Source organism: Apis cerana, linkage group LG3 (assembly GCF_029169275.1).
Source record: "Apis cerana isolate GH-2021 linkage group LG3, AcerK_1.0, whole genome shotgun sequence".
Lineage (NCBI taxonomy): Eukaryota > Metazoa > Arthropoda > Insecta > Hymenoptera > Apidae > Apis > Apis cerana.
The window spans coordinates 8,815,343-8,830,736 of record NC_083854.1 but is presented as its reverse complement, the minus strand read 5'-3'; the positions used below and the strand labels follow the sequence as shown (position 1 = coordinate 8,830,736).

Genomic DNA, 15,394 nt, shown 5'->3' with positions numbered 1-15,394 from the left:
GGTATTAATCCATTAAGGACCAATGTGCAATTTATTTTCAGCCAGATTAAATTATTGAACTCTGCTTTTTAACATTGCGAGTATGAAAGGGGGATTCGCACGGGATTCGCTTGTAATATTTTTTTCGTCCACTATTCTTCCACTCCGCTGAATTAAGGTATTTATAGCACGATGGTGAACGTTCTTTTCTTTCTTTCTTTCTTCCTTTCTTTCTTTCTTTCTTCTTTTCTATCTTTCTTTCTTGTGTCTTTGATTTTGTGCAGTGGGCTTTTGCATCGTACGTCGTATTACCGCTTCGGTCCTTAATGAGTTAAAATCGTGAAAATTTCGAAAAGACGGAAGTTTGGTTACAACCACCGTTCGAAACCGAGCCAAGTCAAACTTGTCGAACTTTATAACACGGAATGGTCTCCGAGATACGCACGAGTTACCCTTTCACCCTCCTCCAGATACCACGTACTACGATTTCCATCTGTCGATGAACTTGCCAAGCCCAGCCTCACCACCACGCCACGTAGTGATCACAGCTAGGATAGTTAACCGCCCGCATACTCGAGCGCAATCTTAACACCGAAAGGGTTGAGACCCGGAGACCGACCGTACAAACCCCCCTTTCCACCGTGTGCGTGTGTCTATGTACGACAATCTCCCAAACGCTTCTCTCCCCCTCCCGACCGCAATAGCAATGGCAGACAGATGAACCGCACGTAACCGTGTTGCTTTCAGAATGTCCCCGACCGAGTTCTCGAACTACATCAAGCAGCGGGCGATGCAGCAACAGATCCACCACCACCACCACCACCAGCACCAGCAGCAGCAGCAGCAACAACAACAGCAGCAACAGCAGCAGCAGCAGCAAGCGGCAGCGGCGGGCGGCCTGCCCGTTTCGCAAACCTCTCCCCGAAGCCGCAGCCTGTCGCCCGGAAGCATAGTGGCGGGTGGCGGCCAACAGCACACAGACCCAAGCGCGTACTTCTTCCAGCACGGGCCGGCCGCTTATCATCCCCAATTCCCCCATCGCAACATCTTCGACTCGTCAAGCCACGGCGGCTACCTATCCGCCGACCTCTACACAGGCGTCAACTTCCCATCGTCCTACCTCGACCCGACCACGATCGCCGGCCACCAGTTCTACGGTGGCAGCGTGAACGGAACGAGCAACGCGGCGGGAAGCAACGGGAATACGCAGAGCGCAGGGAATCTGGGCCCGGTCGGGTCCGCGGCGACGAACAGCAACGTGAACGGGTCCGGCCAGCAGCAGGACAAGACGGCGCTCGTCGAGGGGTTGAACAACTTCGGCCTTGGCTCCGTGGCGCCGTATCCGGCCAGCCAGTACCAGCACCTCCTCGTAGCCAACTAATACCCCGCGCGAGTGGAGACCGAGCGGCTGGCGCGGCTCGAGTCGCGTCTGATCCTCTGCTGCTTCACAGGACAGGAAGGGGAGTCGGGGAGGATAGTATGAGAGGCCGGGCCGTGCGAACGTGAGCGAACGGGCCACGTTCCAGCCTCTATCTCGTGCGTCGAGACGTCTTCGTCGTCCAGAGTCTAGGTTCCGTACCCTGACACATGTAATACACACGTAATACACACACACACACACACACACAATACACGCATACACGTATATACACACACACACGTACAACCAGATTTCGCTTGCACCATCCGATCGGAGCTCACCTTCCTGCTCACCCCCACGCTACATACATATAGAGTTCCCCACTCTGTCTCTCTCCTGGCGAAACGAGCGTCCAATCCAAAACAACAAGCGGCAAGGTCGGTAGCTCTGCATTGCTAGTGCAACGATACCCCCTCCCCCTCCCCCTTCGAAGATCATCGGATCATCGCGACGACACTTGAAGCTCATCGACTCCTGTCTTCTCGTTCGATCTTCTCCGATCTTTCGGGAGGAAGAGAGAAAGAGAGAAAGAGAGAGAGAGAAAGAGAGGATCGGCGAGAGAGCGTGCACTGCTACTGCTGTGCGGTGCTCTCTTTGTTTGCTGTCTCTCTCTCTCTCTTTCTTTCTTTCTCTCTCTCTTTCTCTCGAATATGGCGATCCGCTCGATCTTACGTGTGTGAACAATATACGTGCGCGAAATAGAGAGACAGGGAGAGAGGAAGAAGACGGACGCGATGAAAACACCGTGGAAGAGACAGCACCGAGGTCGACGCGCACGCGAGCATCAAGACGACGTGACGTGGAGAAAGTGAGAGAGAGAGAGAGAGAGAGCGAGAGGGAGAACGAAAGAGAACGAAAGAGGAAGAGAACGAGAGTTAGAGCGAGAATGAGATTATACAGAGCGTGTACAGAGGGATTCGTGAGCGTGTGTGCTGAAGCGTTCGGGAGGAGAGAAGAGGCGGAGGAACGAAAGAAGAGGAGGTGGGATTGTTCGATGCGACGGTACTCGCGAACGCGAACTTTGCGACCGACTAACATATATATATATATATATAAAAGCCGCGTGTATCTTGAACATTCTGAAAAACCGAAAAACAACAACAACACGGACACCATGGACCCGATTGCGCGATGGCGCTTGTCGTTCGACGAATGGCTACCACTTGTGTTTCGGACTAATTTGGTCGGCAGCCATCTTGGGGCGAATAAATCTTGAGATACCATACGGACGCGTAAAAATGGAATTGCGTGTATGCGTACTCTATATAGAGACCACGGAGAGACCGATTCGTGATATGCTTGAAGAAGGATGGAAGAAGAGAATGAGAGAGAGAGAGAAAGAGATGAAAAAGTCGAACGATGCGCCATGCGCCCACACCTGGGACAGCGAAAGAGCCAAGAGACACACATACAAATTCGTACGCGATGCGTATAAAATTCCACACGGGCCAGATTCATAACGGACACACTTACTCCCAACCATTTACCTGGCGACCTATATACATATACATATGCATATATATATGTATATATAGATATATATATATATACACATTTGCCATGTGAACACACGGAAATGCCCCGCCTGGTGGTGGCGTGGTGACACGATCACGATATATACAGACACGGAAGATATACATACATACATATATATATACATATATACATATATACACAACACATACACACGGAGGCATCACGCGTCCGTGGTAAAGACACATTGAGGGCGGGGTGTGCGGACACTTAATATCGCGCACGACTTCACCAACACATACACACAGATATTACCAACGTGTAATAATTTATTTTTTCACTGGTATAGTCGGAGAATTGATATTGAATATATCTGTAGAGCCTATGTATTATATTCAAAATATGCACTCACTTCGCGGGTTGTCGCGAAACGGTGTAGGGACTACCAGTATCCGGTCTGTCGAAACGTCGACGAACGAACACCCGGGAAGGCTGTTAGTCGTAGCACATCTTCTGCTAGATTATTCCTCTTACGCACATTTGTTCGATTCGGGAAAAACCGACGACCGAATCGAAGAGGAAGAAGGAGGACGATCATTGAAGAAGAGAACGTGGCGGTATTGGAAAAGCGAAGAGGACGATGATATATATTATATATGTAACACGGCTGCCGGTGGGATTCTTTCTCGATCGAGTCGCAGATGGTGCTCGCGGTTCCATACCGTTCGGAAAACTCGTCCTCGGTACGATTTTACATTTTATTTTTATAATAAATGCAGTAGAGCGTAGGAGAGAAAAAAAAAATTGAAAAAAGCGAAGAAGCAAAGAGGAGAGAAAGAGGAAGAGAGAGAGAAAGAGAGAATGGAAAAAAGGAAGAAAAGTAGTGGTGGCGTGTTCGCGCGAACGGGAATATGGCCGTGTTGCGTCGCTGCCCCGCCAAGGGAATCAGAGTTTCTCTTTACGGCCGTGGCGTTAGTGGCGTCTAGAGTCGACCGTTGTATCGAAAAAAAAAAATAACTTTGAAAAGAACGGTCGACTGCGGTCGTTATACGGGCTTAAAAAAAAATACTTGAGCTTAAGAAGAACTTGTCGACCATGGTTGACGCTTTCGATTATTGTAGTCCCTTCGTTTCCCTCGTAAGATTTTCTTTCGACGCGACCTAACCTATTCTATCGTGTGGGATCAATCGGATGACGCTAGATTCGTCCATAAGGGGACAACATTCTCAAAATTGTGATCGAACAATGTTCGACGCGCGAACTTTCCTAATTCCCGTTTAATCATCTCTTTAAATTCCTGTTTCTAATCTATTCGATCCCATTGACAGGCGTCGATTCTAGGCTGTCCGAACTAGCGTGGTTGACGTCCTGGTCTGAGGATGTTCGAAAATCATGGACAAAGGGCGCGTCGAAAGGGAAACAAAGCCGGTGAAAGGGGTTTGGAGCAGCGAGCAACCAGCCGGTTCGCGTTCGCGAGATTAATTAGATGATTACGTTGTTAAAGGCCGCTGTTACTGTCCTCGACGGCCGGAGATGCGACCGTGCTCGTGACCTCGAACACGCCTCCGGGCGTCGATCCGTTTAAGGAAACTTTAGCGTGGAGCTATGCATCGGAATTCAATTTTGCCAAATATTTTTCCAACGCTATAGTTTCGGGGCTTAGCGTTAGTTCGTTGTCATTCTATGATTCTATGAATATTTATCGATCGGCGGGGAAAGTTGGGCAGAATTAAAATTATCTTAGCTCTCTATAAAAACATTTGAGTTTAAAATTATAAAAATTATTAGCTTCTCTTATAAGTAAAAAAAAAAAATTCCATCAAATTCATTCACCACTTTTAAACTCGAACTTACTCGAAACGTATGAATAAATTATATATAAAGTCGGTTTAAGAAAAATCGGATCGAAAATCGCTCTCTTACGTGCTCGCTCCACGCTCGACCTCGGGCTTCAAATCCAAGATCCAGTCTCCGAACATAGCACGGATGAATCATAACTTCTCCTTATTTGATCATCAGCTTGTCAGATCGGGTCACGGTCGGCCTCGTCCGTCGAGCAATCGCGAGAAGCCGCGACAGCAACAATGGCGGAGGTGCCGCGAGCCGCGGGCCGGGCACTAGGTGCTAAAAGTATTAAAAAAAAAGTGTTTAATCTTGTCGTCGTGGGACAAACGTACGGAATAAACGCGGCCATGGACTGTCGAATTGCTCGCGCGAAAAGTAAGAAGAAAAAGAAGAAGATCGCGTTTCGCGTCGGTCGATCCGCTCGATCCTCTCTTAGACTAGTTTTGAAAAAAAAGAAAAAAAAAAACTTTAGCGTGAAACTTTGTATCGTGTAAGTGTAATAAGTAGTATAATTTTTAGGCGTGAACTTTCGTCGTTCTTTCGTACGGATTTTTATATAGCAAGTTTTGTATGATCGACGCCGAGCAACCAGCTTCCTGCGGTCGTTCCGTCGTTCCTGCGGTGGATCCGAGAGCGTATCGATCGACCGATCCTCGACGTCTTTGCTCGCTTTTTTGTCGAGTAGAACGAAATTTTTCCTAATTTCGATAACGGATTTCTTCGATGCGGATGGTAAATTTTGTCGAGGGATAAGAAAAATCTCGTTCCATTTCGTGTTCTCGAAAATTCTCAGAAACTTGGACGGAAAATTCCTTGAAAGAAGAGTTCCTTCGATATAATATTAATAGACTCTTCGCGAGAAGAATAAAGAGAAAGAGAGAGAGAAGCCATATCGAGGCTTCTTCCTATTAGAAAATCGAGGAATTTTGAAAATTGTCGAGCGATTCGGCAGTTGTGTGGCCGCGCGAGGGGGTGCTAAAAACAAATGTTTTTTAACCGCGGAACTAATAAGGGTAGGAAGAAGTGGGTAGAAGAGGAAAAATCGCGGGGAACAGAGGCGAGAGGGGACAAGGTGGGAGAACAGTACCCTTTATAGTAATATCTAAACTTAATTGTAACTATTAACGATACGTACGACTGTGGTAGCTATGCTAGTACCTGCTATTGTTAAAGAGAGAGAGGGGGAGAGATTGGAGAGAGAGAAGAGAGAAAGGTAGAGCGAAAGAAATCGATTGGATTGAGTGATGAGTCGAGGGAAAGAAGGGAGGAGTAAAGACTTTCGAGGGTTGGTACGTGGCGGAAGACGTCCATCGGTGTAAGGTGACCCAGTTCTCGGATCACTTTCTCGATATATTCGGATCGTTAGTCCTCGCTAAATAGAAAAAAAGAAAAAAAAAAGAAAAGGAACAATTTTCGATCGAACCTCGAGAAAAAGAGAGAGAGAGGGAGAGAAAGAGAGAGAGAAAGAGCTCTTCTCGCGCCTGGATTATTTTTCTAATCTAATCTAATCTTTATAATCATCGAACGAATTGGGTATCCGCGACGAAATCAGCGAATCGAGATCCTCGATTCGTCCTCGAACAAGATCCTCGTCGCGCTTTGGCGACGTTCATTGTAAATGTCTCGAGGCTTTTCTTTTTTTTTTTTTTCTTCTTCAACGATCCGATCAGGAATGGGATAGGAGAATGGCGAGAGAAGGATTAAGAAGGAAAGTTGGAGCAAGCGTTGCAATGAGTTGCGAATCAAATATGGATCTCGGCTTGAGACGAGAGGCTCAGTTCAGCGAAGAATCAAACACACGTACACGATGTATACTCTTCTAGCAAAACCAAAAAAAATAAATAAATAAAAAAGGGGAAAAAAAAGAACGAACGAAGAGAGAAAGAGAGGAAGAGAAAGAGAAGGATACTGAATCGGATTGAAATCGGTGGATGGCATGGAGACGCGAGATGGATGAGTTGAGGTGAGTGAAGGAGAGAGAGAGAAAGAGGAAGGAAGGAGGAGGAGGAGAGAGAGAAAGGAACGAGATATAGAGCATACATTGAGATACATACAAAAAGATAAACATATAGTATTATACGATTACAATACGATTGTAATGAAACACTTTGTAAGCAAGGAAACAAAAAAAGAAAAAAAAAATTAAGCATAGTTTTCCATAATCTGTAATGGATGTATTCGTTAACGAATAAAAAAAAAATGACGACGAGTGGTTAAGGATAATACACACACGAACACACACACACATACACACACTGACACGCATATACTGTACACGAACACACAGTTGAATAACCGTTCGAAGTAACTCGGGTACACGACACACAAGAAGTAATATGAAAAAAAGAATAAAAAAAGTAACTAATAATTAATAAACACGTGAGTAACGTGACGACGTAAACAAACGGTAAATCTGTCTCTTTAAAGTATCATGTGTCTATAAACTATAGCGATCGATATTGTCTTTTTAACCGTAAATGGAGAAACAAGTAATCGTGGTAACGTAACTAATGTCATAGCGATAACCGAACACTGCAATATTAGATATAATATATATTCATACATTTATAGAGAGAAAAGTGAGGGAAAGGGAATGAGGAAGAAAAAGAGGATGAAGAAATTGTGCGAGGCTCTGACGCGCGTGATTAGAAAAGAAAGGAAAAAGAAAAAAAAAAGAATAGAGAAAAATTCGAAATAACTCGAGACGATATATCATCGATTCCTTCTCGAAAGCTTTTTTTTTTGGAAGATTGGATGAAAAAAAAGAAAAAAGGGAAAAAAAGGAAATAGAAATAAGAATACACGCATGTAAAGAGAGAGAACGATCCGAACAACAAAATGATGCGAGACTCGCGTGTCAGAGCGGAAGTGAGCAAACGTGATACGATCTCCAGGCACAGTTGAAAAGAGAAAGCCGTTTCATGTTGAAAAATGAAAAAAGAAAAAAAAAAGAAAAAAAAGAAAAGCAGCAAGAGTAAAGCAAAATGAAAACTGAATGGAAGCGAACAATATTAAATATGCGTTTTGTGTATCGGACACACTCGAAGCTACACACTCACGCGCACACACAGACAGCAGAGACACTATTACTACTACACATACACACACACGCACACGACACACGAAGAAACACAAAGAAAGACCCAAAAAAAAAAACCTATCGATTATTCTACCAAATAATGAATTAACAAGAGGATGATCATTAGATTTGTAATTAATTACATATATATTTTTCAATACTTTAACTACTTGCTGAATGTAAACTATATACATATATAATTATATATTATATATATTATATATATATTATATATACACACACATACCGCGTAGGGCTGTATCTCGATTACAGCGTGGCGTAGAAGGCCGGCCCGCCGACTTCCGGTTCTCAGCAAGATCGCAGCGACGAACACCGCCAAAAACGATGCGAACAGAATCGTAACACGACGAATTGGCAACAGACACGCGTAAGTGTAAGAAAATGTCGTTTCGACGTTGTCGAAGATCGGAAGTGGCGGGATAAGCCTTCGACTGCGGGACCGGAGGGCGCGCCATGTTGACTCGAAGGTTGCGTTCTCCGGGCAGGGACGGAGAGATCTGCGAAAGAGAAGGAGAGAAAGAAAGAAAAACCTTTTTGTACCCCACCCAAGTCACACTCTCGGTGTCGAAACGGTAAAGAAAAACCAAAAAAACAAGCAACTATGTTACTCGTGTAAGTGCATCCTAAATGTAACTGTTACGAAATGCCCCTTCTCCGAAGCCCCACCCCAGGCCCCAGTCTTCATCGTTTCGTACGTAGCAAGAGAGAGGGATGAAACAAGCGGCGGAGAAAACGAGGAAAAGAAACAATAGTGCGAAAGGAAGGGAGAGAAAGAGAGAGAGAGCTTGAAATTTTGAGCGAAAGATATAAAACGCGCGTGTGTGGCGAGTGAAAAGATACGAATGAATTTTCCGATCGAAATATAATCACATATATCTGAAAACAGTGCTTCGACTATGATTCGAGAGACTGTTGAAAACCAGTGTGCGTGGAGAAACGAAAATTTCCAGAGGCTGAGCAGTTGTTTCTCGGTTCTCGATGCATACGTGGATGTCTCTTGTTTCTTGACCCCTTCCGTGACGCGACGTTTTCCTTTTCGTTCTGTTCGCTGAACACGGTTTGTTTACACGCGTGCGCGCCCACGTCCTTTTTTTCCGCGTTTATCGTCGTTTTAACACTTTTTCATCGTGATCCGTGTACACTCGGAATCGAATGTGAGAACGAGAGACGATGCGACGAGTGATACGTGTGTACGTGCGAATGATGAAACGTGTGTGTCTATGCATGTATGGGGGAGAGAGAGAAAGAACGAACAAAGTGGGTGAGCAAGTGTTGAGGATGTGTGCAAGCGAGACAAACAGCGAGACACTGTGCGCCTATATATGTATATCTGTATATAGGTACCATTTTCAACCGCTACCGTTGTTTCTTTCATACTATTTCTTCTCCTTTTTTTTATTACTATTACGATTTTATTATTATTATTATTATTATTATTATTATTATTATTATTATTATTATTATTATTATTGATTATATTATTATTGTAATCGAGATGTATTTTCTGTTGGCTTTAGATTTTGTTCCTTTATTTTTGTACGAGAACCGTTTTACCTTTACTAAGTGTGCGTTAAGTAAGCTATATAAGAACATTTTTTTCTTACCGTCAATTTTGACGATCCATTCAGATGGATCTATTGCGCGAACGACGCCGATCGTTAACGAAGATCGTCAACAAAAAAAAGGAGATCCCTTATCACACAACGTGGTGTTAATTTTCCGAGAAACGATAAAATGTGAAAACGATCAGCGATGTTCGCCATTTTTTTTTTAGATATTAAGATGACTCTTTTCATAAATCAATTATACGTATATATATATATATATATATATATATATATATATATACGTAATATATATATATTTTTTTCTCTTTTTGTTCTTTTACCTTTTATTTTAATTCTTTTATTCTTTTTTTTTTCTTTTTGATAGTTTGTTATTGTTGTTTTTGTCCTTTCTTTTTGTATGACATATTTGATTATATCAGCGTGCTTCGCTCCTCTAGATAATATATACCATTATATATATATATATATATATTTTTGTTAATAATATAAGTGGTTTGACATAATTACAGTTACAGTGATTATCCTGTTGTAATGGATTTGTTTTCTATATCTCTTGCGATCCACGAATGAGTTATTAATATATATATAAAAGATATGTGCATATATATAAAAATATAAATATATATGTATAGAGCATTATACATACTTATATGAGAAAATTATACATATATATACATATATATATATATATTATATACATACACTGCTATTATATTTTGTTTAACGAGGAGACAAACCAAAAGAGCAAAAAAAAAAGTGAAAAATATCTAAGAAAAAAACAATGGGTGAGGTGAAAAGTCAGAGTTTTTCGGCGTGTTGCTTGTTCTGAATTAAACATCAGAGTGAAGAGGGTTAAAGCAGAGAGGAGAATGAGTGTACGAGTGAGGAAGAGAGATTTGAAAGAAGCGTTTCTTGAAATTTTTCAAATATCCGGGTCATCCTCTCGACCCAAAAAAGAGAGAAGAAGAAGAAGAAGAAAAAGGAAATTAGCGAATTATGAAACGAGAGAGGGCGAAATGAGAAAAATGGAACGAAACGTATATATATATATACACACACACACACATAGACAGGCATGTACACATATTACACACGCGCTAACACACACGAACAATCCGACAAGTAACACACCGGCTGAAACGAGGGAGAGTGGACGAAAGGGATAAAGAGAAAAACCAAAAAACAGTCAAGTGTGAGACAAAAATGAAACTCGCGTGTAAAATATACTTATAATATCATTTTGTAAATTATTTTTTGTATTTTTATATATATATATACATATATATAAATATCAAAGCATACGAGACAAAAAGCGGAACAGTGTTTGTGCGTACGAAAAAAAGGGAGATACGGAGAGAAAGGACGAGTGAGAGAAAGAACGTTGGAGAGAGAAAAAGAAGAAGAAAGGATAGAAATTTTGGGGAATGGAAGGATGCCGTGAATAAGAGTGAAAGAGCGAGAAAGAGTGCGTTAAGGGAAAGTGTAAGAAAGAGGGAAAAACGGAGATGAAAATCTCGTGATACGCATTGATAACACTGACGATACTTAAATCGATCGTTGATCAAAAAAAAAAAAAATCGTCCTTTCGTTGATCGAGAGCGGCGCCAGAAAAGATGCTGTTCGTTTAATGGATAAAAGGAAAAAAAAAATAGAAAAAAAAAAGATAAAAAAAAGAAACAAAGAAAAAAGCGTAAAAGACGCGTGCGTAAAAAGAAAAAAAATATATACAATGCGCCTGTATGCAGCCTGTTCGTGAAGGAACAAACGTGTACACAAACACACATACAGAGACATACACAATCTCACAATACATATTATGTTAATTCGTGACACATAACAGAATCCTGAGATGATAATGATGATTTTTTTGTTCCCTATTATTTGTACCTTTGTATTGTATTTCTGCAGCTTGTCAAATGCTTTGTTTATTACTACTATTACTACTGTAATATTATCGTTATTCTTATTACTCTTATAAAAATGATTATTCTTATTAATATTATTATTATTATTATTATTATTATTATTATTACTATTATTATTATTATTATTATTATTATCGCTATGAATTTGAGATATATTGTACCGCATATATTGTCGACCTTGTTTCCGTGTACCACTCGTTTGTCGCGCGCGTCCATAGAAACGCAGGCGTGTGCAGCCAAGTGTTTCTTTTCTTCTTCGAAGGGAAATAGAGGGAGAAAAAAGAGAATGAGAGAGAGAAGAGAAAAGGAGGAAAGGCGTAGCACGATCGCCTCGAAAGAGAACGGACTATGCGACAACAGTGGAAACCTCGCAACAACCAGTTTAGTCGTATTTAGTAAAGCCGAGAGAAGCAGCGGCGTGTTGTTAGGTTTATTAATTAAGAGCACCGTGCGCTCGGCTGGCGAACGGAAGCGAAACGCGCTTCCGGCCGAGAGACGCGTTCACGAACTCACGCGATCACTACGATCACTGGTCGAGGAGGGATGAACAATTCAGGGGATCGAGAAGAGAGGAGGATACGGGTCGAGAGATACGGTGGATTTTTTATAATTTTATAGAAAAATACAGAGGATACACCGTTGATTCCGAACGAGTGTCTCGGTGTCGACGGAATCGATAGAAAAAAAAAATTAAGAGACAATTAGGTCGCAGATTTTTTTACGAAAGCTTCGATCGAGAGCTCTTCGCGCGTGTTCTAGAGGTCTCTCTGTGTTGCAAATGGAGACCTCTCGCGTAAAGCTGCGTTCTCATTGAAGTTACGATCTGTGCGATCTTTCGTTATTCTAGAAATATATTTAAATAAATTGTTGTAATATTTTGTCCATATTGAAAGGCGTAATTAGAGTTAATATATATTTGAAGTTTACTTTCGTCATCAGTCGTGAGAATGTCATTGTTACTTTTTTTACTCGGCGAACGGGGAAAAGAAATGTGGAAAATTATTTTTTAAGAAATATAGCTTCACTGAGGATGCAGCTTGAAATGATTCGCGGTGGAACGATCATCCTTCTCGACACTGTCGATCGACCGATTTCGAACTGGATTATTCGAATTAGCGCTGCTGTTGTTCGTGGTGTTGTCTCCATCGTTCAGTGGCTTCTTCTGCGGAGATCCGTCGAGAAAAGTTTCAAGAAAATTTCGTTTCACGCGTACAAGTTAAGAGCGAATGGGTATAATAAAGACGAGGGCGAGGAGAAAATGAGAGAACGTTTTCCCGATTGTTTGCCTGTTTCGTGCGTGCGTTGAGTGCATGCGGTTACGGAGGGAACTTTTCGTTTCTCGAGGGTGTGTTCTTTCTTATACAATATTGTTTCTCGTGCAAGTACGGTGGACGAGGGTGGTGCCGATCAAACTCGCTTCCTGGATCGAATCCCCGCTTGGACCTCGATCGATTCACCTCGCGTCGCCACCTCTCGCGACAATTTTGGGCAGAGTCCGGTTCCTCTGGTGATATTCTGGCTCGAGAAAGGGGTGAAATGTCTCTCGAGCCACGCATTTCGAATCGCTGAGTATCGCAAGTTTCGGGATCAAATCCATCCGCGATTTGAGGCGCGATATTATTTTTCGGTTTACGATGAATAGCTTAAAAAAAGAAACCATTTACTGCTGTATCATTTTTAAGAGGCGTGAGAGAATATTTTAATCGTTGATCGAAATTTTAATATCGTAAACTTAGTAGGAGGATTTATTTCTATAATCTCCATTCTATAAAATTGGATAGAGGGAAATTTTTACTCGGATATATTTTCATTATAATCGTTCGAATAGGATATTAGAAAAGAAAATATATATCTGTTGAATTATTAGGATTATAAATTAACGAAAGATCTAAGTAAATATAAAATATTTCTATATAAAAAATGGAGAACGTAAGTCATAAGAATTGGACGTATAAATAATGAAGGAGCGCACGTTGAGGACTCTGCCCTCGGAAATCAAATAGATAATTAACAGGTTGGGTAGGATGGACGAGTGATCTGTTCATCGCGAAACGATGATCGAGAGGATCGAAGAGAGGATCCGTGATCCAGGATGGCGTCGGTGAGGTCAAGGGGAGGGCGCCTGGTATTAGTACACATTAGTTTCTTCGATAGGAGGCGCCATTAGTTGTTGGAATTTTGTAGTCTAGGCGATAATTCTCGATATAGTTCAATGTTGTCGAGTTTTTATTAGTTGAAGAGAGCGGACGCGCGCGGTCGCGTGGATGGAAACCGGAAAACGTGCCAAACCAACTTACAAACCACGGAGGGAGATTCCGGGGCCGAAAAATCGGGACGATTCGCATCGTGCGATGCTTCGAGTCGATGTGCGTTTCTTCTGGCAAATATATCTGTTCCTAGATCTGTTGTCTTTGATGAATTAACAATGGGACAAGAAGACGCGTTTATGTATATCGCTTCAAGATCGATCTTTAGCGAAATAAATAAAGATATTACGTTTCCTCCCTCGAAGATCGGTTTTGTTCTGTTCTTGAGAAACGGTGATGAAGAAATGAAAAATTTTAGTAGTAGTAATAGTAAGAATAGCGTAGAAGACACTGGAATGAAGTTGAAGCATAAGGAACGTACGTGAGGCAACGAAGCCGTTTGTTGGTAGCCTTTGATCGATTTTTTTTCTTTTCTTTTTTTCCAAGAAAACGATGCGTTCGTTGGATTCGCGAGGACGCAGCCTCGACGCAGTAACTGTCCCGAAGGAATCGAGGGCGCGTGTCTCGCAATTCCTTCGGAGCGCGTCGATCTCTTTGAAACGTTTGAAAATCACGAGACTCGATTTTACTTGAAAAAACGTATCGTAAAGTATTTTCGTCTCGCCTTCCCATCGAAATTGGTGAGGAGCTCGTCGGAGGGATCCAAAGTCCGATTAATCGCGATCGATTTCGACGAGAGGATCGCGAAAAAACGTGGGAGAGGGCTTCGAACGAATTACCAGTTGGAACGACCTTCTTTATTCGTTTTGATACAACAACGCAGAACAGAATCTACCTATTATTAGACTAGTTTCAGAACTTTTTTATAGAAATTTTATACAGTATACTCGGGACGCAGCATGTCCTCCGACTACTCTTCGCGATCCTCCATTTTGCTTGGAAGAAAACCTGTTGCGATCGATGTTTGACGAGAGCTCGCCGATGGACGCGAACGAAATGAAGATTCTTCGACCAAAGAAAGAAATCGAGTCTCGAAAGTGGAATGACCAAGCCTAATGCGTTCTCTCCGAGAGGGCCGAATTCCGGTTTCCTTCCTTCGAGACCCGGCGACTCGTCTCCGCGAATCGATGTGCGGTTAGTCGCGACGTTATCGAGTCATTAGGGGGAGCGGCTCGAAGTGTCGTTTCGAAGATCGACACTTTCGTGCAAGCGGCTCGTTTCGACACGCGACCACCGATCGCATCCCCGCGAGTCTTCGATCGACTTCCGCTTCCCGCCTCCCCACTCTCTGCTCTCTCCACGACGCTCGTCTCGGTCTTTCAGTTTTATTCGTTCTTGGTCGGAGAAAGAGAAAAAAGAGAAGAAGAAGAAGAAGAAGAAGAAGAAACGATCGAAAAGAAGGAGAAGAGGCGAAGGGAGGCAATGCTCGTTCGACGATCCATTTATCGCGGATGATAAATCGATCGAAGAACGGTGAAAAATTGGCGATGGAAGTCTGTAGGGTCGCGGGTGTGACGATCGAGAAATGGAAGAGAGGAGGGAGAGACGCGTCTCCGTTGCACGGTCGCTAATTCCACGACGTGTGAACGTTAGATGAAACCTTTATCTATATATTTGCCACGATATTCAATACGTGAATGAGTATATCTATTAAATAATATTGATATAAATACATAGAGAACAGAGAGAGAGAGAGAGCGTGGAAGAATGAAAGGGAGAGAGCGAGAGAATTGCTCGTATAGAGAGAGAGAAAGCGTGTTAGGGAGAGTGTGCGAGAGCGAACGACGAAGAGAGAGAAAGTATGGTAATATCATGAAATTATTATTCTTTGTTACTTCTTTATAATTAAAACAATAAAAAAAGCTGCTGAATAAAAA

The 15,394-nt window shown here is 42.4% G+C and overlaps 1 protein-coding gene across 2 annotated transcripts in view; it reads left to right on the top strand.

The window, feature by feature from the left end:
* Positions 1-15,394, top strand: part of LOC107998101 (protein Tob1) — a 105,570-nt gene extending 90,176 nt beyond the window's left edge. For both annotated transcript variants that reach the window (XM_062072755.1, XM_062072756.1), the window contains exon 5: positions 727-15,394. In XM_062072755.1, coding sequence (XP_061928739.1) covers positions 727-1,360 — 634 coding nt within the window. In that variant the 3' untranslated portion in view covers positions 1,361-15,394. The remainder of the gene's footprint in view (positions 1-726) is intronic.